The sequence below is a fragment of the Podarcis erhardii genome (genome assembly GCF_964252035.2).
Source record: "Podarcis erhardii genome assembly, chromosome: 2".
In the NCBI taxonomy this organism is placed as follows: domain Eukaryota; kingdom Metazoa; phylum Chordata; class Lepidosauria; order Squamata; family Lacertidae; genus Podarcis; species Podarcis erhardii.
The window spans coordinates 12,939,926-12,962,746 of NC_138498.1; the positions used below are offsets into that span (position 1 = coordinate 12,939,926).

General features: G+C 42.6%; 1 protein-coding gene across 3 annotated transcripts in view; it reads left to right on the top strand.

The window, feature by feature from the left end:
- LOC309334566 (cyclic AMP-dependent transcription factor ATF-7) overlaps nucleotides 1-22,821 on the top strand; it is a 113,725-nt gene that overhangs the window by 20,288 nt on the left and 70,616 nt on the right. For 2 of the 3 annotated variants that reach the window (XM_081848948.1, XM_081848950.1), the window contains exon 2: nucleotides 10,640-10,704. In XM_081848948.1, coding sequence (XP_081705074.1) covers nucleotides 10,657-10,704 — 48 coding nt within the window. In that variant the 5' untranslated portion in view covers nucleotides 10,640-10,656. The remainder of the gene's footprint in view (nucleotides 1-10,639; nucleotides 10,705-22,821) is intronic. The other variant, XM_081848949.1, reaches the window with a different exon arrangement.

The following is a 22,821-nucleotide window of genomic DNA, read 5'->3' on the forward strand; positions in this document are numbered from 1 at the left end:
ACTGAGCATGTGGATTCTGGAACTCTGGTACTGATAAATCAACTATGCTTTCTTATGAAGTGTACAGGATCTTTAAAACTGTTGCTTAGCCTGGTATTTCCATAGTTGCCTATACAGTGGTGCCTCGCAAGATGAAATTAATCCGTTCCGCGAGTCTCTTCGTCTAGCAGTTTTTTCGTCTTGCGAAGCAAGCCCATTGACGGCTTAGCGGATTAGCGCTCTTAGCGGCTTTTAGCGGCTTATCCGCTTAGTGGATCAGCTGATAAGCGGCTTAGCAGCTTAGAAAAAGGGGGGGAAGGGGGGGAAACTCGCAGGAACTCGCAAGACATTTTCGTCTTGCAAAGCAAGCCCATAGGGAAATTCGTTTTGCGAAGCGTCTCCAAAACAGAAAACCCTTTCGTCTAGCGGGTTTTCCGTCTTGCGAGGCGTTCGTCTTGCGGGGCACCACTATACATGGTAAGAACAGATCTTTGTTTCTTTCCCTTCAAATATCTTCTTCCTGTAAAGAATCAGAGACGGCTACAATAAGATTTTTAAACTTGAGGTGTTTTCCCTTGATCTGACCTGTCCTAGCTCACTTGTCTTGAGCCAACTTATTGTATTTTATCAGCTAGTATGTTCCTTGAAGACACTTCTAGTTTAGCAGACCTAGCGCATTCCTACTTTACATTTTGGTTAATCTAAATATGTCTTCTAATTTGAAATAAGATCCTGCCCTGGTTCAATTGGGTGGGTTTCAATTGCCTCCAGGTAGCTTCTAAAAGTCTGCAAGAGACATTTCCCCCTCTGGCTAGGTTTCCTGGTATAATTAAGTTGACCTTGGTAAAATGAATTCTTAGCTGTGAACCTAAAGTATTTTCCGTTCCTGTTCTTAGCTTCCTTTGCTGACAATGTAATATTTAGAAGTTGGCATCTGGCAATAGATTAACCTTGCTGTTAAATAGCATGCTGTAGGTATGATCCCAAACAATGCAAGTACAGTTTCATATGCTGTAGAATTTATAGAAGACAGATTTACTTGAAAGTTCACATTCTTGGAAAAACTGGATATTTTAAGAAGCCGTAATGAAAAAGGCTATTTCAGTGTGGATTTATGAGGTGACAGTGTTTCTGGTTGCAGCCTTGTGAACCAGTTAATAGACACTGCTGGAGAAACTAAGAGTTTGCATACCTTCTTCCAATGTACTGACTCAACAGAGCAGCAGGATTCACCTTTTTGTCTAGACCACTGTAGTTGATAAATTCTTCATGTTGTTTTTTTCTAGTTTGTCTTAAAATCTCCCCGCCCCCCAGTCACCTCTTCTTATAGGCCCATTTTTTATTGTTTATTGTCTTCAACTGTTAATCTTTTAAAGGCTCCCCCCCCCCCTTTATGAATGTTATGAGCTGTTTTAGGCATACACCATTCAAAAAGTGAGATAACAGCTATAAAAGCCAAATTAAGCTCATAAGCACCAGGTATCTTGAAACTTTGCATGCACAGTTTCTCATCCCTTTTCATAGAATTGTAAAGTTGGAAGGGACCCTGAGGGTCATCTAGTCCAAGTCACTGCAATGTAGAAATCTCAACTGGATCATACATGGCAGGTGGCCATCCAGTCTCTGCTTAAAAACCTCTAAGGAAGGAGAGTCCACCACCTTCCAAGTCCTCTATGTGATGGACTATATGGAACTGGCGGAAATGACTGGCAGAATCCGAGACCCGGGAGAAGAGTCGGTGGAGGAAGATTGGAGGAAATTTAAAGACTATTTACAGAAACACTGTAAAATTAATATCTGTTAGAAGGATGTTGGAACAATATTATATGATTTTAGCAGGAAGGATATAAAGGATTTGGGAATAACTGACTGTTAATTGGTGAAAGGAGGAAAAGCAAAGCTACATTAATTAAGACAATTTACAGGACAAAAATTTTAAAAGAGGGAAAGGATTTGCTGAAATAGATAATAGACCTAGAATACAAAAAAAGGAGGTGTGAGGAGGTCAAGGAAATAAGCTAATGAAAGAATGGTAATGAGGAGATCTGATGCATTTTCTTTTTTGCGTTTTTGTTTTTGTTTAATGGGTTTTATTTTTTCCCCCCTCTTTTTTATATTGTGTTGTGTTGTTTTGTTTTTGTTTAATGTGGTATGTTTATTTTTTCTTTCTGTAATTGTTGAAACTTTAATAAATATTATTTTTTAAAAAAACACAAATAAGTCCTCTATGGAACAGCTCTTACAATCAGAAAGTTCTTCCGGATACTTAGTCCTTTCTTATACCTTAAATCCATTGGTTTGGGTCCTAGCTTCCAGGGTTAACAAAAAGTTACTGCAGCTGTTTGAAGATGGGGCGCCATCCCCATTGAGAGTAAACCCTCATGGACCATCTCCTAGGCTCAGTGGGAATTTCTCTGTTAAATTAACATTAAATTAATGTTTCCCAAGGCCCTGAGCCACACAAGTACAAGACTTTAAACAAAAGAATTGTGGAGTAGTTCAGTGTTGCACTAAAGTGGCTGTTCCACAGGTCAAACATTTATGCTTGCTAGAAAGAACAATCCCACTTTCCTTTCCCCATGCATTGTTCTGGGGGTTCTCCAGACTCCCTCCAAGCGAGTTTCAAGGGTGGGGAGAGCCCCCTTGTGCAAACAGAAGTCCTTGTGCAAGGCTTCCACTGATGGGGCTCATTCGTTGAATCCTGCCCCTAAAAATAGTAATGTGGGTTTTTCTGTGGGGTGATCTGCACATGCAGAGAAGTTCTGTGGAGATAGCCTTCCTGAGACTGTACCAGTTCAGATTGCAGGTGAGGTACTGTATTCTGAAATGCTCTCTTTGATTTGGAGAGACTGGGAAGATACCCTCCCTTGTTATATAAAAATAGAAAGTGAGAATAAAGCCATTGTACCTGACTTGCTACTTTCTATGTAGAAAGAGATTTTTATTTCAGCATGAAGGCGCCTTCATGCATGTGGTACCACTGCTGAAATTTGAAGTGATACAGTTCTAGGAGGCTGTCCCTGCATGACACATGCACCCTCTCTGACCTCTGTGCAAGTGTAGATCAGCCTTGTGTGGGACTCTACAATACTGCACTTAAAGAAAACTCACTGAGTTCCTAGGAAGCCTAAGAAAAGCATTACAGTTTATGTAAGTTATTAGGGAGTTGCACTGATGGGTATGGGAAGAGTATGCTAAATATTTCGTCTCCCCTCCCTCTATTTGTATATCTCCATTGGGTTAAGCTGTTGTTACTATTGCTCACTTGATGACCAGCTTTACTCAAGAAGGGCTTTTTGGGTGGATGGTCAGGTTGGCCAATATATATTAAATCTGCTGTCTTGATAATACAATTAAGAGATTGGTTTTGTTCTAACCAGAGGAGCCAACTCCTAGGGGCTACGGGGGCTTTGGCTCCCACAATAAAATATTTGAGTGCTGAAGTTGATGGGCTTTCTCATTCAAATGGTGTGTGTGCACTGCATCATGTGATCAATTATGCAGGGCACGGCTTACCTGGGCCCCCACAATATTTTATTCAAGTTGGCACCCCAGGTTCTAACATTTTAGCGGTTGACACAAAAGGGGCTGATGTAATAGTAGCAACAAATTACAAAATAGATGGGAAAAGTCGCATGTGCTTGGAAGTAGAAGCTTTACCTTAGTAAAGGTGATGGCTATATTCCAAAACCTACCAGAAATATCTTAACATTTGTCTAGTTCTTGCAGTTTCAACATGAAAGCAATAAGACAAACAAACCTGTTTGGTGCAGGAGTAAAGACATTATATTCCCAAGTATCTAGTCATAGTCTTGTCTTGTCTGTTACTAAAATTAGACTTCATTGAAGCAATTTGATCAGATTAAATTTGATATAATCTGACGGCATGCTCAAATGAGCGCATACAGGTCATGTTTCATAAGTTTAGTATGTGAAACTTCTAACATGGTGAGAGAGGAGTGGTGTGTGTGTGTGTGTGTGTGAACTTAAGTTGACAGCTTTGCCAAAAATGCAACAGCCAATAGAGTTATTTTGAGGAAGCAGGCTGAAATGTGGATAGTTTCTTCTGCCTCAAGGATGCAAGCCTTAATATTGTTGGGTCATGTGGTTCCAGTACTTTCATTCATACCAGAGCCATGTGTGATGGTCTTGGGGTGGAGGCGAGAAGAAGGAGAGTTTGGATTTGATATCCCGCTTTATCACTACCCGAAGGAGTCTCAAAGTGGCTCACATTCTCCTTTCCCTTCTTCCCGCACAACAAACACTCTGTGAGGTGAGTGAGGCTGAGAGTCTTCAGAGAAGTGTGACTAGCCCAAGGTCACCCAGCAGCTGCAGGTGGAGGAGCGGAGACGCGAACCTGGTTCAGCAGAATACAAGTCTACCGCTCTTAACCACTGCACCACACTGGGTCTCCTAAAATAGAGTATGGATGTAATCAGATGCTCGCTTCCTCCCTCCATAAGAGGAAGCAGCTTTGGGCGTTACAAAGTACCTTCAACAAAATGCTGCTTGGTAACTCCTGCAGGAATTTTGCCACATTGGGATGTGCACAAAAATGTAAGGAGAGCCTTGAAGGATTGGGTCAAGGGCCCATCCGGTCCAGCATCCTGCTCTCACAATGGCCACCCAGATGCCTATGGAAAGCTGAGTGCCACAGTACTCTACCCACCTCTGATTCCCAGGAACTGGTACAGTCATACCTCGGGTTGAAGTTGCTTCAGGTTGAGCATTTTCGGGTTGCGCTCTGCGACGACCTGGAAGTAACGGAACACGTTACTTCAGGGTTTTGCTGACCGTGCATGTGCAGACGCTCCAAATGATGCCACGCGCAGACGCGGGTTGCGTTCGCTTCAGGGTGCGAACGGGGCTCCGGAACGGATCCCGTTCGCATCCAGAGGTACCACTGTATTTAGGCATCCTGCCTCTAGCACTGAAAGGGACTACATGACTAGAAGCCACTGATCATCTCATCTGCCTGGAATGTATCTAAACCCCTTTTTGAAGCAATCTTAAGTTTGCAAGATGCATGCATCACTGCTACTCAGGCTCCTACAAGCCTCCCTTTTCAGCCACTACCAGATACATAAATGCTGTAAGCTAAATGCACTAGTGACTGCATGTGATACACATACTGTGTGATGTTTCGAAACCACTCTTGAGTTTATTCCCTTTTACACATAATAATAATAATAATAATAATAATAATAATAATAATAATAATAATTTATTATTTATACCCCGCCCATCTGGCTGAGTTTCCCCAGCCACTCTGGGCGGCTCCCAATCAGTATTAAAAACAATACAGCATTACATATTAAAAACATCCCTGAACAGGGCTGCCTTACACAGGGGCATGTGTTGTCATGTAAAACCTTTGAAAATCCAGGTGCCCTCAGGGCTTGCAAAACAAGGGGAATATAATACACATTTCTTGAAAAACACATTGGGCAACTTGAACAATCCCACAGCCCTTCTTAATCCCTATGACTTATGAGCATTGGCTCTGCACTGGCCTCCGAAGAGTTATACCTAAAGAGTTACACCTTTGATAACCACTTCTTTCATACTGCTGTGCGTACTAAGTTCAGGTTAAGGTTAGGTTTAAAATTAAAGGAATAGGGTCATTCTACACTTTCAGTAGCAGAAGCATGCTGCTAATGAGACAGTGTGCTTTGCTTGCCAGAGTAGGAGAACTCTTTATAAAATAGCACAGACACTAAAACCATTACCTTCTAGGGGGTCTCTTCGCCACCTCTCCATATTTAACAATTTAAATACTTCACAAAAGAACTTTAAAAGGGTCTGCTGAATCAGACCAATTGTCCATTTAGTCCAGCATCCTGTTCTCACATTTGCCAACCAGATGCCTGTGACAGACAGGCAGGGAAGATTTGAGCACAAGAGCAATCTCTCCTCATATGGTTTCCACCAACTGGCATTCATAAACACGACTGCCTTCAACTGTGGAGGCTGAGCAATAGCTATCATGGCTAGTAGCCATCGATAGACCTTTTCTCCATGAGTTTTTCTCATCCTCTTTTAAAGCCATCTGGGTTCGTGGCCATCACTGCCTCCTGTGGGAGCGAGTTCCATAGTTCAACTATGAGCTGCATGAAGAAGTGCTTTCCTTTTTCTGTCCTGAACCTTAACATTTCAACTTAATTGGATGCCCACGAGTTCTAATGTTACGTAAGAGGAACAAAAAATTCCTCTATCCGCTTTCTCCATGCCACACATAATTTTATAAACTTCTATCATGTTCCTTCTTACCCGCTTTTTCTCTAAACTAAAAAAATAATAATCCAAAGTGCTGCAACCTTTCTTCATAGGAAGGTCAATCCATCCCCTTGAACATTTTGGTTGCCCATTTTGGTTACCTGTTCCAGCTACACAATATCCTTTTTGAGGTGAGGCAACCAGAACTGTACACAGTATTCCAAATGCAGTGACACCATAGATTTGTGTAACAGCATTATCATGTCAGCAGTTTTATTTTCATATCTTTTCCTAATGAACCGTAGCATGGAATTTGCTGCACACTAGGTTGATATCTTCCTTGAGCTCCCTACTATAACCCCAAGGTCTCACTCCTGTCAGTTGCCAGCTCAGAGCCCATGGGCATGTATGTGAAATTATTATTATTTCCACACATTTTATAAACTACCCCTTGCTTAATTTATATTGTGATATAAAACAGATTTTCAAACTGCTATCTGAGTCAGCCTCTCCAAGGCAAGGAAGCCAACTATTGAGGGCTCCCTGAATTTCAGCAACATAAGACTGGGATCTTACCTGGTAGTTTTCACTCTAGAGTTTGAGAGATTCTCAACATTCTCTTGGTTTACTTTCTTCTTCAGTTTCAGTGTGTGTACAGATTTTTAATACCCTAGTCCATTCTAATAAGTACCACAGTGATCTTTCTTTACTTCTCATTGCCTCTGTAGATACAACACTTCCAGGATATGGGGAAGACTGAACTCAGACCTCATGGCCTTTTTTTAAAAAATAGAATACTCGTATCCATATAGCTCAGTGATATCTTTTATATTGGCAAAGCAAGAATGCATAGTTAGGATTTCTTGAGATGATCTACTCTTGCTTATACGTTACTTATTGCATTACTTCCAGCAGCCAGAAACCACTTGTTGATCCATTGACAATTTATCAATGGTCCCCTAGTAAATCACAAAACTGCCTAATCCAGGGGTCAGCAACCTTTTTCAGCCATGGGCCGGTCCACCGTCCCTCAGACCATGTGGTGGGCCAGACGATATTTTGAAAAAAAATAATGAACAAATTCCTATGCCCCACAAATAACCCAGAGGTGCATTTTAAATAAAAGGACACATTCTACTCATGTAAAAACACCCTGATTCCCGGACTGTCCGCTGGCCGGATTGAGAAGGAGATTGGGCCGCATCTGGCCCCCGGGCCTTAGGTTGCCTACCCCTGGCCTAATCCCTGCTGAAAAGCATTGGTCCTCAACTAGTGGATCAGGACCCATAACAGGGTTGCAGCCTGACTTAAGGTGGGTTGCAGCAACAGCATTACCACCATACGAATATGTGCTTAACATTCCCAAATGCTTGTTTGAACTAAAGCTGTGTTCAGGGTCTGAAAATGTTGAAGGCTACTGCTATAAAGTACCGGTACATTTCTCACCCTCAAGATAAAAGCTTGCCCCGATATTGACACTGCTTTTGAACAAATAATTTTCTGAAATGCCAAGCAAATAATACATTATGCTTGCTGCAGGTACGTATTGAAAATGTAACAGGTACCCATTTGTAACATGGGAGGTGTATATTTGTGCTCAGTTCCCAGGCAGCAGTCTACCAGCTCCCATCTGGTACGCCTGCTGAGACCCTTCCAGCCCACAGACTGTCTCGCCAGAGTGGTGCATGCTCTGGTTATCTCCCGCTTGGACTACCGCAATGTGCTCTATGTGGGGCTACCTTTGAAGGTGACCCGGAAACTACAATTAATCCAGAATGCGGCAGCTAGACTGGTGACTGGGAGTGGCCACCGAGACAATATAACACTGGTCCTGAAATACCTACATTGGCTCCCAGTATGTTTCCGAGCACAATTCAAAGTGTTTGTGCTGATCTTAAAGCCCTAAATGGCCTCAGCCCAGTATACCTGAAGGAGCGTCTCCACTCCTATCATTCAGCCTGAGGTCCAGCTCCAAGGGCCTTCTGGTTGTTCCCTCCCTGCGAGAAGTGAGGTTACAGGGAACCAGGCAGAGGGCCTTCTCAGCAGTGGCACCCACCCTGTGGAATGTCCTCCCATCAGATGTCAAGGATATAAACAACCATCTGACTTTTAGAAGACATCTGAAGGCTGTTTAGGGAAGATTTTTATGTTTGATGTTTTGTCGTGTTTTTAATATTCTGTTGGGAGCCGTCCAGAGTGGCTGGCAAAACCCAGCCAGATGGGCAGAGTATAAATAATAAATTATTATTATTATTATTATTATTATTATTATTATTATTCAGTCATTACATTGCAAATCCCAGTTTGCTGTGATGTTCAAACTTGTTAACTGTAGTTTTGAATAATCCTCCAAACCAGAATTGTAAATCATGGTTTGATCCTTATTTGAAGGGATTGCTCAAACCACCGTTTACCAGTTCAGATGTTGCAGGGAACTGTAATTTAGAGGAAACCAGGAAGTCGTCTATAAAGGCGCATCTAATCCACCTTGCAGCTAACTGGATACACATTGGCAGTCTAGCCTTGGAATTTGCATATGCGAAGCGGACTTAGGAGAACTTGTGATTCTGAATACATTTTTATTCCACAATGGCTGCAATTATGCCTCAGTGGCTAATATTTGTCAGCTCCTGACAGACTGCTAGCTCCTCAACTTGCGTTTGGAGATGATTGGAAGAAATGTAAACAGCTGCAATATGTCAGGGTAGCAAATTCCCTGAAGGGATAAAGTTTGCTTTATTACGGCTTTTTAAATCCTGCTATTAAAAAACAATGGGGGATGGAACCATAATTTCTAGAATTTACATGGTAAGGTTTTTTTTATTTACTCTTTCTTTTTTATTAATAAGAATCGCTCCACTTACAGCATAACAGGACGGATGCTTTGTTATCCTCCGCTATTGTCGGTGACAAACTACTCTTGCCATCAGTCTTGTAGTTTATCCACCAGGGAGCCAGATTATAGCCTTGTAAAATGGAGTGCCGTTCCTAAAATCCCTTAATTAATTACAATTTCTTGCTCTCTCCCACTGAATATATTGCTTGTGCATCAAGAGGCCTTGGATTTATCTCCTTGCTACTTATTTGCACATGTCTGTTTGTAGAGCCTCTTTAGAAAAGTGCACCTCTCTTTGTGGTACATCAAGAATAGGGGAATCAAGAATAAGGATGATCAAAAAGTATATGGCATTAAAAAAACCCTCTTCATCCAGCAAATCAGAATTAGGGGCTGGGAACTGCAAAACAAACATGGAGGGGATGAAATGGAAGAGTGATTAGACTGTTCTTGGCTTCCACACCTTTTCTGTTGCCTGGACCATTGACTCTTTCTGTGACTGCTAAATGACATCCCCCCTTCCCAAATGGGATGGATGCCTGGATTTCTTTGATCAATTGGCTAATGGAATATCTGTGTGTGTACGAATAGCGCTTATTTTAGGGATCAAGTCCATTAATGAGATGTATCCAAATGGTCTGGTCTAAGTGTGTTGTGGGACTTTTGCCTGGTCCATTGGCATTCAGGTGGTGTCTGGAGGCAACTCTTGCACTTGTGACTTGTATCACCCTCATGACTTGCCCCGAAGCATCTCACGAGAAAAGGCTACTTTGTGCATTTCCGTGCATGTGCTAGAGTGGCATAAGAAAACATTTAAAGGTAAAGGTAAAGGGACCCCTGACCATTAGGTCCAGTCGTGACCAACTCTGGGGTTGCGGCACTCATCTTGCTCTATTGGCCGAGGGAGCCGGCGTACAGCTTCCAGCATGACTAAGCCGCTTCTGGCGAGCCAGAGCAGCGCATGGAAACGCCGTTTTACCTTCCCACCGGAGCGGTACCTATTGATCTACTTGCACTTTGACGTGCTTTCGAACTGCTGGGTTGGCAGGAGCAGGGACCGAGCAACGGGAGTTCGCCCCGTCGCGGGGATTCAAACCACTGACCTTCTGATTGGCAAGTCCTAGGCTCTGTGATTTAACCCACAGCGCCACCCGGGTCCCTTTAAGAAAACATTTAGGGTGTGGTAATTTTGTGTGAATCCTGTGTTGGCATATATTTGAGCTAGATCTCTCCAGGAAAAACTTGGAGAAAAACTCTACTCTCCCATTGCCACCTCCCATCCTTTTTGCTTGGCAGAATGGAGTTATGCTTGCAGCAGGTCCTGTTTGTAGGACTGTAACTCAGGGTGCAATCTAGGAACTGTTTCTTTGTAGTCACCCCTGCTTGCCGACAATAGAATGGACAGTAGCCCTGGGAATTTTCTTGGTGTTCCCTGCTCCTTAAAGCAATGGTCCATTTTGTATTACCACCACCCCCACCCCCTTTATTATTACTGCAGATGAACTGTATTCCTGAAAATTGTGACACAATTGGAGGTATTCACTTTATTTAATTATTTTTCTCTCTCCTCTTTCCCGCCCCTTGCTTTTTTGTGTGTGTCTTGTGTAGCTCAGCTGTGAAAAAATATGGGAGACGACAGGCCATTTGTGTGCAATGCCCCGGGCTGCGGACAGGTACGTTTACAGTATACTTTATTACGAGTGTATCGTTGTGAATCAAAGTGGCTGTTTTATCACTAAGGCAAAGAGTTTAAAGCCAGTGTTTTACGTGATCACTGGAGGTAATCAGATCGGAGGATTTGCAGTGCGTAAATCCAGGTTACGACCAAGTGCAAGGGCTCCAAAGTAATGAAATTTGCCTGGCTTTTGTGCCGTATTGGTGTTCTTTTGGTATACCAACCAATAGCCCAATAATATCCATGGAGCCTGGAAAAGGAAAACCCTATTCTGATCTCCAGTTAATGTTCTCTTCTTTGGTCAAATAAGCCTGAAAAAGAAAACACACAATCTAATTTGTTAGCTACTTTAGGATATTTTTGAAAAGCAGCTTATAATGTATCTGTTTATTAAATGTATGTGTTGGATTGGGCTACTAGCATGGTAGCAAAACAGATTATGCTGGTTTGATGCATATTAGACAATGAAGTCTTCATGCAGTATACATGTATGTAATAAAATGTGTAGCAGCTTTGACATTTTATTCATACAGGCAGCATGGTTTACTTTACCTGTGACCGATGAAAGCAATTGATGGAAGATTGAAGCACCCCAATGACTCACTCATTCCAAATCTGCATTAATACACTTTCTCTTCCTTTTAACAAAGCAAAAATGCCCAATGCACCCTTTTTCTTTTCCTCTCGTTCTGCAAAACATTCCAGCCAGTCATGAGTACAGAAGCATTCTGCAAAAGCATCCGGCTCCCAGGGTTGCATTAGGTTTGGAAGGATTCTGTTCTCCACACTGGTGCCACAGAGAAGGCTGCACCAATGTGGCACACTTCAGCATTTTCATGAACTGGTCACCCTGTAATCTCTATTCACTATATTACACTTTGAAGTGTTGGGTCAGTCTTTTCTTTGGTCCAAGGGGCACATTCACTGTTGGCTAAACCTGCAAAGGCCTCGTGCCAGCAGTAAGCATGGCTGAAATGGCCATTGGCAACCCAAACTCGCTCACTCTGTCCTGCACACAGTCTCCCTACCTCATTAGTGGCGAGAGTGCGATAGGTTATTAAGGAGAGCCTTTTGAAGTTGTTATTTCTCTGATGTATTCAAGGAGAGCAGAACTACTCAGTGGGGGCCGCATGCTAGAGAGGCAAGGGGGGGGGCAGAGCAATGGGCGTGACTTGTCTTTAAAAGGGAGGTTACATTCCAGCCATGCCAACGCTGAAGGCTTTTATGCATAACTGTCCTCCATCCAGGTAAGCAAGCAGCATTATTACAGCTCAAGGACACACTCCAGCCTAAGAAACTCAGTGACTGGAAGTGTACTAAGACTTAACTAATACAGCAAACAGTTAGCACTGTGGCTTGATGGAGTAGAATCATAGAATCATAGAGTTGGAAGAGACCACAAGGGCCATCGAGTCCAACCCCCTGCCAAGCAGGAAACACCATCAGAGCACTCCTGACATATGGTTGTCAAGCCTCTGCTTAAAGACCTCCAAAGAAGGAGACTCCACCACACTCCTTGGCAGCAAATTCCACTGTTGAACAGCTCTTACTGTCAGGAAGTTCTTCCTAATGTTTAGGTGGAATCTTCTTTCTTGTAGTTTGGAGCCATTGCTCCATGTCCGCTTCTCTGGAGCAGCAGAAAACAACCTTTCTCCCTCCTCTATGTGACATCCTTTTATATATTTGAACATGGCTATCATATCACCCCTTAACCTCCTCTTCGCCAGGCTAAACATGCCCAGCTCCCTTAGCCGTTCCTCATAAGGCATCGTTTCCAGGCCTTTGGCCATTTTGGTTGCCCTCCTCTGGACACGTTCCAGTTTGTCAGTGTCCTTCTTGAACTGTGGTGCCCAGAACTGGACACAGTACTCCAGGTGAGGTCTGACCAGAGCAGAATACAGTGACACTATTACTTCCCTTGATCTAGATGCTATACTCCTATTGATGCAGCCCAGGATTGCATAGCCTCTTTCTCTTGCAAGGTTTTGCAGGTTCATTTGTAGCAAGTCTATTGTATATGTTCAGTAGAGCATAATCTCAGGATTGTGGGTTTGAGCCCCACAATGGACACAAGATTCATGCATTTCATGACCCTTGTGGTCCCTTCCAACTCTGTGATTCTGTGAGCGGTAGCGGAGATATCAATCTGTAAATACATAGGAGGGAAATATTATACGCATGTCAAGACCATGCAGTTGTCTGTATGTCTGAGAGATGTGACCAGTCAATGCTCACTACTGTCGTCCACCGCATGTTCCTTGTACTTGCCGACAAAAAAAAAGTCTTTCTAATCTGATGTGGGGATCTTCAATGAGCTTTCTATCATCCTTCAGAATGGTGTGCTCGAAGGTGGGTTTATCTGCCTACATTTAGAGAAACTGTCTTCAATTTGCCCCTTTTCTTTTCCTTCTGCCTTCCATTCAGAAGGTGGGGGGGAGAGAAAATCGTTCTCATACAATTAATGCATACCCTTTTATTTTCTCCAATTGGGAACTAATTTATTTTGCATAATATGATGCATATGGGATGGGGCTCAGGAATGTACATAATACTTTGAAAGATGGAATGGTTTCATCACATCCATCAATATGCTTTTTATGTAGACTGAGAGGAACAGAATGTCTTATTCTGCCACTTCAGCTTATAATGTGTCATAATGAAATGAAATCTTGGTTTGTAGTTTGTAGATGCTAAAAAGTACACCCTCCTATATACTTAGTGGTTCTTACGTAAAACCAGGCTGCTGGATCAGGCCAGTGGCCCATCTAATCCAGCAGCCTGTTCTTACGTGGCCAAGCAGATACCTGTGAGAAACCCACAAGAAGGATTTTGAGCACAGGAGCCCTCTTATGGTTTCCAGCAACTGGCATTCAAAAGCATTACTGCCTTCAACTCTTAGTTGTCTCTGTCTGTCTCTTAGTAGGGATGGGTAGATCAGTCTGTTCCCAGTGCTTATCAATTACATGTGCTAATGTCATTTATGTGGGCTTCAGCCCAGTATACCTGAAGGAGCGTCTCCACCCTCAACATTCATCCCAGACACTGAGGTCCAGCTCCGAGGGCCTTCTGGCGGTTCCCTCACTGCGAGAAGTGAGGTTACAGGGAACTAGGCAGAGGGCCTTCTCGGCAGTGACGCCCGCCCTGTGGAATGCCCTCCCATAAGATGTCAGGGAAATAAATAACTATCTGACTTTTAGAAGACATCTGAAGACAGCCCTGTTTAGGGAAGTTTTTAAAGTTTGATGTTTTATCATATTTTTAATATTCTGTTGGGAGCCACCCAGAGTAGCTGGAGAGGCCCGGCCAGATTGACGGGGTATAAGTAATTATTATTATTATTAGTAGTAGTAGTAGTAGTAGTAGTAGTAGTAGTACTATTATTACTATTATTATTACATATTTTCATAAATCCCTGTTTCCATGTTAATCTGATTTCTTTTAACACATGTATGAAAAATTTCTATTTATGACCATATCTAAATTCGTATTTTCTCTCAAAGTACACATTTCTAAATATACTTTACCCTAAAATACAACAATTCTTTGATAAAAATACAGTTTTTACACATTTTTGTATAAGTAGATAAAAGTATCACAAAACTGGAAGAGCTGCTAAATCCACAGAATAATTGGATCAACTCCAGCATAGCACCAAGGTAGTCATTCCACCAGTTCAAGGATTTCTGCTTGTCCATTGGAATCTTCCTCACCTCTCCACGCCCCAAGCTGTCCTAGGAGTTCCCCTAACCCTCTGGTGCAGATTTGGGAAGGGCACAAGGGGGGCGGGGAGACCCATTACTCAAGAGCAGACCCTTACATTGATAGGACTTGTTAGTAGAATACTGCCCAATATGTTATTGGGGGTACATATTGGATCAGTATGCTAAAAAAATGTGAACCAAACAAAATTTTCTGCCATCCCTTCTCTTTACTGGAGTGTTTGGTGGGGTCAGGGAAGAGCAGGAACAAGTAAGAGCAAGTGAAATAAATTTGAAATACAAGCTGAAAAGTATTGCTGTGAAGCCTTTCCGCTTCTGTCTTGAAAGCACGTTAACAATATGAAATGTTCATTCATTATTGCAGCATTTGTGGCACCAATTAACTTGATTCCCAATTTCTTCCATTCTATTGTTTTTTGGAAAGTGCTGTTGTGGTGAAGGGACGGTGACCTAAAACTGATTTTGATGAGCTTGCTATCCCTTCCACCCTATAATCCAAGCTACTGGGCTTTTAATGGGCCTGTAAACATGTTTTTGGTTGCTAGGTCTTTAATGGCTGTTATTTTTGGATTCTGTACATGATCACTTCCCAGCAGTAAGCTTGATGTGACACAGCTGAGTTCTAAATGTGCTGCATATACTTCTTTTAAAAAGATTCAGCTGAAGGTCGTTTATCTAGTTTCTTTTCTAAGAGGACAGGTGACAATCTTTCCATTCCAGCCCCTGCCCTAAAGTGGTTGCTTTACAAGAATGTGTCTCTTAGAGGGAGTGGAGGCAGGGGGATCGAAAACTTCCTGTGCCTGAGACTGTATACAGTCCTAAGTCACATCAGCTTTATTTTTTTTAGGGTATGTGTCTAGCCCTCATGGTTGCAAAGGGGGGAAAAAATCAAGTGCTGCCCTCTGAACAGTTTTGAAACCTTTCAGTTTTCACCTAGAATGTACCATCTGAAATCCTTTGTAGATAGATATATTTTAATTTAAAGAAGGTTTTTTTAACTGACTTCCAATTCCAGTTTGAAGCTCTCATAAGCCCTCCTACTTGGCCATCTAGTCAAATATTGGGGTGTATGGGGGGGTTAGGGGCGGGGTAGTAAATCTGGTGGGGGACAGCTTGTGCTCCTGGGATAGTTTGTCCACATTTGGTCCCCACCCTGCAGTCAGCTCTCACCTGTAGCTGCTAGAAGCTGTCAGTATGGAACAGCGGCCACACCCCAGAAATGGCTTTGGCTGGCCGTCTAAACTAGGTCAGGGTAGCTGATGGATCTCAAACCCTTGATGAGTTAGGGACTTCCCCTGCATTCAAAGACAGGCTCTAGCAGATTAGGTGGACAAGACCAAAACTGGGTCCAGTGGTCAAGAAGGAGGTTTCTGCATATACTGTAGAGGGGAGTGAGGGGCAGAGGGGGTCATCAACCTGGGAAAGTAGCCTATCTAGGAGAAGGAAATCTTTGATCCTAAACCTCTGTTGCATTGCTAAAAGGCTAAGGAGTAAACCCTACATAAATCCAGATTGGATCCAGAGTTTTTCCAGCACCTACTGTTGGGTATATGAACAGGCCTTATAAGGTCTTCAGGAAACCTAGTTTGAAAATGGGGTGTCGATGGCGGTTGTGGTAGTACATACTGCACCCATCCTGTTACTAGTTGATTGCCCCTAGTCACTGACAACAAATGTCTAATATCTGCTGGAGTGGAGACAGATTCTTTTTATTTTAATTCTTCCTCCAAAGTGCTTCAGGGGTTGTGGTTGTGATCCATATCTTTTATGCTTTTAATAATCTTCTGAGGTAAATTAGGCTGGGAGATAACGATTAGCCCAAGATCACCCAATAAGCTCTGTGGTTGAACAGTGGCTTAATCTCAGTTCTCCTCTGTTTAATTCCAACACTTACCACTACATCACATTGGCACACAGACTATGCTCTCAAATTGAGTTGTTTAAATGTAGTTGAAGAGAAACAAGTCTAAGACTTTTGTCCTTTGGTTTGTGGTGTGTGTTTGTTTTTCAGGCGCTACCTAAGCACTTCATGTGTAGGATAGTATAATCACATTTAAATGAACCCAGGTGCCCATTGGCAGTTCCTGCCCTGAGATAAGATGTCCACAGCATAAAGTCACTTTGATAGATGTTTGACCAGCCTTGCCTTGGAAACCTCCAAGGAAAGCTATTCCATAGTCTTATCTCTGGAAGGTTCTTGGCTGTTTTGGACTGGTAGTTTGAAAGCTATTGTTTAAATTAAACCTGTTGCCCTATAATTTTAATCCCAGAGTTGCAATTTATGGAGTAAGAATATTGTAGAATACTTTATATTTACATACATGTATTTGAGAGTTGGGACGCGGGTGGCGCTGTGGGTAAAACCTCAGTGCCTAGGACTTGCCGATCGTATGGTCAGCGGTTCGAATCCCCGCGGCGGGGTTAGCTCCCGTTGTTCGGTCCCAGCTCCTGCCCACCTAGCAGTTCGAAAGCACCCCTAAGTGCAAGTAGATAAATAGGTACCGCTTTCTAGCGGGAAGGTAAACGGCGTTTCCGTGTGCTGCGCTGGTGCTGGCTCGCCAGAGCAGCTTTGTCACGCTGGCCACGTGACCCGGAAGTGTCTTCAGATAGCGCTGGCTCCCGGCCTATTAAGTGAGATGAGCGCACAATCCTAGAGTCTATCAAGACTGGCCCGTACGGGCAGGGGTACCTTTACCTTTATCTTTACCTTATTTGAGAGTTAGGGAGGTGTTTTCGTTTTGGGGAAATCGGTGGTCTGTTGGCCTTTCCTGCTCTTAGTTGCCATAATATACAAACTCGGATGAGTTTCTGAACATCAGGTTTTCTGCTTATTGATATACTGATATTCAAGAGAAACAGATACAATCAAAGTGTACCCAAATAGCTATATTGAGGGCTTAAATGCCTTTCCCCCAGGCTATTTATTTCTGTATATTCACAGTAATATAGTAATCCAACCTAATGGATAAAGTTCCGTTATTTACATAAATTTTACTTTTTCACACAAGACTAATAAAATTGCCCCTCTGTACAGACTGTAATAGCGAGCTTCCTGTACATAATGTTTGAAGGGGAAAGTGTCAGTTTAACATAGACGTTTTGACAGTACTGTGATATCTATGCAGAGAAGAAAACTTGTTGTAAGAAGCAGCTCTGTGTTTTAGCCAAAAGTGTCAAGTGAAATAGATCCAAATAGTTGGCAGAGATACTGGGCATCCCCAATGGCTACTTAAAATAATCTTCTAAAGCTATTTAAAATACTCTGAGATAATAAAACACATCCTCAGTGGAGCTGAATGTGAGCAATAAACTTTAGCGATGTCATTAAAGCAGAAAGGTATTGACTGAAAAAGGTATAATGATGCAACCTTCTCATTAGACCTACTGAAATACACTCTTGTATTAACTGTCTTAGAGACATAAAATTGCCGTCAGTAGAGAAAGGAGCTGATGGCCATTTCACACAATAAAATTGCCACATCAGGGATGCAGATGGAGTGGGATCAGTTTGCTTTTTGCTCACGGCGAAGCACCCCATGTTCAAATTCACAGCTCAGCTCACCACCATCTGCTTGTAGATGCTTTTTGGATTAGTGTATTTTAGTGGCCGGCAAAATTAAATATAACTGGTCACATAGTAGGGTGCTTCCGCAACATCTGTGCCATCAATACAACTCTAAGCAGGGTACACACAACCCATATCCCTTGAATAGACAAGATACCCAAGATCTGCCACAGGACATACTGAGCATGTTGCAGTACCATAAAACTAAAAACAAATCAACCCTCCCTTTTCTAGCTTAAAAAAAACCACAACTCAACTGAAAGGTGCAATTCACTCGTCGTCTGGCTGTCACAAAATATAGCAGCTCAATGTTATTGCTATGAATTCCCTTTCCACTCACTTTTTAAAATCCCAAACATATGAAATTTGTAGATGGTGTTATAAAGTATTTAAAATAGAAGGCTGTCATTAGTGTGCTTTATCCAGTACAACTGCCTTGTAGTATAGATTTTTTTTTTTTATGAGTAGTGCAGTAACACTGGCTGTATTCTGGAAGGCAGAGAATTTAGACAGCTACCAAGGAAAAAAATTGGAACATTTCACTTTTTAATACTTACCACAAATCACCACTTAGAGTCTGATCGCATCACTACTTTTATACAAGCCATTTCCTCAAACAATTGTCTGCTTTTTAAACCCACCTCCCGGAGAATTTATTCCCCTTAAGCCTATGCTTCTAAGGGTGTCATCTGCAGAACATCCAAGAAATCAAAAGCTCAGAACCTGCATGAGGCCAGAAAATGACTCCCCCTCTTTGTGCTTTATTGTATCCTCTTATCTTGTCATATAATAGAAATAATGTTTATGGCACTGAAGCCTCAGCACCACTTGGCATTTAACCAACCTCCAAAAGTAGTTTATTGCTTTGTATACTCTGCCACTATAACCATTATCCCTTAAATCTCTATTGCTTTGTAATATACGAGCCAACAAATGGCTTCTGTGATTGGTTAAACATGGCACTGAAGCCAAGGTGTGTTTTATAGCTGGTATAATACAAACCAATATAGATTATTCCTGTTATACAAGCTCTTGTATTAGAAAGAAGGAGGGGGGAAGAGAGAAGGTGCCCTCTTTTTCTTTCAAGAAGATTTCCAGTGACAGGCTGCCCTTGCTTTCTTTGACTTTTTAGTGGCGAATCACGTGATTGTAGAAAAGATCTCATATAAGTACATTGATGCTTTTGAACACAAAACCTTGCATCCATTTTGAGAGTAGTTTCTTCCTTCCTCTACTTGGATAACTGGGTTGGTAGTTGGTTACTGAGAGTTGATCACATAGCCTAAATCCAAACTAATGCGCGATGAGTGTATCTCTGCTAGTAAATATGAAAGGGAAGCATCTCCCTTTAACTTTTAAATCCCTGAATTTTACTCTTGTGTTAGTTAGCTCTTTGCCAGAATCCCTCTCCTAAAGGTCCATACTTCCCTACATTTCCCCCATTCCTTTTGATCTGCTTTTAGACAACAGCATTGCCTGGTCTTGTGAAATAACTGCAGGATATGTGGACCAGTTAGGCCAAACTACATACTTTCCCTTCATGTCCAATAACATTGGGAGGAGGAGTTCTCCAGCTGGGTTCAGGAGATCTTAAGGATTTTGCAGGATTCTACCTTGCCCCCATACTTCTTAGCATCTACATGGAACTTCAGGGAAAGATCATCCAGAGATTTAGTGGGAAGTGTTGGCAGTACTTTTATAACACCCAGCTCTATTTAATTGGCTTAGGTGAAAATGAGAGAAAGTTCTGAGCCAGTGACTGCTGTTGGTAGTGGCCCGGATGAGAGACCAAAAAAAGAAAGAAACATAATCCTGGAAATATGGAGGTGCTGTGAACAGGCGATTTATCTCCTTTGGGAAATAGTGTTCCACTTCTTTTAGACAGGATTGCGCTCCCTGTCAAGAAAGCATAGGAAACCTCCACCTCACAGGCCAAATTCGTGACACATTTAAATGGTGCCAAATGCAAGCAATGCTTGCAAAGGAACAATCAGCAGCACAGGCAGGGAGTTAGATCCAACTAATGTCATATGATGTCAGATAATTGGCAGGTGAGCAAACCTGCCCACCTGTCTAATATGGCCTAGAAAGAATTGGCCACAATTTAATTTGGCCCGCCAGCCAAAAGGAACTCTTCATCCCTTCCCTAAAGCATTAGGTTCACAGTCCGCGGGTTCCTCAAGTAGCATTTACAGCATGGAGTGCTTTTTCTCGGTTGGGGGCATTATCCATGTTCTGGTAATATCCAGGATTGACTACTGCAGTGTGTTTTATATATGAAGCTACCTTTTTGAAGACTGGCAGAAAGCTTCAGTTTGATCAGAATACAGCTTCCAGGCTACTAGCTGGGATCAAGTACTGGTCACATAATATCCTACGTAGAGAAGTGCAGTGATTGCCAATCTGTTTCCACACACAATTCAAAGTTCTGGCACTTTAAAATGGCCATAGCTTGAGGCATAGGCACTTGAAAAACTGCCTATTCCCATGTCAACCTTCTTGTATGTTGAGATAATTGACCAGAGGCTGTCCCTGCCATCTGAGATGAGGTAGCTAATAACTGGTAAGAGAATATTTTCAGTATCCCATCTGGGGCATTCCTTTCTCAGTAAGACTCATCTGGTGCAAAACCAGAATCTGCAGCCGAGAACCAGCTGTGCAGAGACACCATAAGGGCCGGTTCTGATAATTGCATTGCTCTCGTTTTAATGGCTCCAATACAGGGTTGATAGAAAAGTGGCCAAAGACATGTATCTTTGTCATGTCGGAATAATCAGTGTGGTCTAAATAGATTTGCTTTGGCCCATCAAAAAGGCCCCTACATGCCAAATCTAGGACAAAGCACAAATGTCAAAGGAACATAAAGAGAGACACTGAATGTACGTGTTAATGTACAAATGCTAGAAGCCTATGATCCAAGATGGGAGACCTGGAGTGCTTTGGCCTTAGAGGATAGCATTGATAGAGTGGTCATAATGGAAACCTGGTGGAATGGAGAGTACCAGTTGGGCATGATTATCTATATCCTAACCCTATAGAAAGGACATGGAAGGACATACTGGAGGTGGTGTCACTCTGTATGTCAAAGAGGGCATCAGCTCCAGCAAGCTAGAAACCTTAAAAGGGCCAGACTCATCCGCTAAATTGTTCATAGTGATACTGGGCCCCGAGAGTGATTGAGTGTTGGTGATGTGCTATTATTCCCCAGATCAAAAAAGGAGATATAATAAAGACACATAAAATTAGACATAGGGTGGAGAAAATGGGTAGAGAAAAGTTTTTCTCCCTCTCTCACAACACTAGAATTCATGGACACCCAAAGAATCTGAATATTGGGAAGATTCAGGTCAGACAAAAGAAAGTACCTTTTCATGTTTCATAGTGCATAGTTAAGCTATGGAATGCTCCCACAGAAGGTGGTGACGGCCATCGTTTTGGATGTCTTTAAAACAGAATTAGACAAATCCATGGAGGTAAAGGGGACACGGGTGGCGCTGTCGGTTAAACCACAGAGCCTAGGACTTGCTGATCAGAAGGTCAGCGGTTCGAATCCCCTCGATGGGGTGAGCTCCGATTGCTCGGTCCCAGCTCCTGCCAACCTAGCAGTTCGAAAGCACGTCAAAGTGCTTCCCAGCGGGAAGGTAAATGGCATTTCCGTGTGCTGCTCTGGTTCGCCAGAAGCGGCTTAGTCATGCTGGCCACATGACCCGGAAGCTGTACGCCGGCTCCCTCAGCCAGTAAAGCGAGATGAGCGCCGCAGCCCCAGAGTCGATCACGACTGGACCTAACGGTCAGGGGTCCCTTTACCTTTTACCTATGGAGGTAAAGGCTATCAATGGCCACAAGACACGATGGCTCTGCTCTTCCTCCATGGTCAGAGGCGATAGGCTTCTGAACATCAGCTGCTGGAAAGTGCAGGAGGGCAGAGCGCTCTCTCACACAAGTCCTTCTTGCTGGAGTGCCATACGCATCTGGTTGGCCATTGAGAACAGGATGCTGGACCAGGGGTGCCATTGGTCTGATCCAGCAGGCCCTATTTAGAATGTGGATTTTGTTGCACAATACACTTAATCTGGAACCATAGTAACAAAACTCGCTGGCTTAATGCCTAAGGCTTCAAGCATCTTGCTAGTAAGGGTTATTACTCCATATTAGCAACAAAGAGGGGTTCCCCCCCCTTTTTGTATTTTGCTCAAAAAGGGATCGCTTTCTAACTGGGAGTGCTGAGCTAATTTTTAAATAATAAGTTTGAAAAGTCATCTGAAGCCAGTGAACATTTATTTTTTAACATGCCTATAACTTAAAAATGGCCAAACCAATTTAAACCAAATTGGATAATAAAGAAAAAGCTCCTGGGCTGAGCTCCTGTATGCCAAGTTCCAGCCTAGAATGAATTTTTATTACCAAATTATAAACCTCTTAAAAATGAGGGGCTAAAATGGAAATGTTGACAGACCTTTAACTACAAGAGCATTATAACATGTTCTGTGCTCTAAAATATAATGAAAGGCTTAAATATTGTTTAATAGCAGCACTTCCAGTAACCTGAAAGCTTAATCATTCTTACTGTGAGGATTCATTGCAGACCTAAGAACCAGTTGAGCCCCACATGCAAGCACTTGTCTGTCAAATGAAAATTACTCTGGACATCTCTCCAGATCCTTTCCTCTTCTAAATAAGAGCCAGTCCATTTGATTACATTCTGCTTTGGAGGTGTCATGAAATGTAATCCTTTAGGCCATGATCTGGGGATGTGGAGAGGAACTTGCACACTGCAGTGTTAAAAAAACAGATTGCCCATTGTTGCCTTTTGAAAAAGTTGGATGGCCAC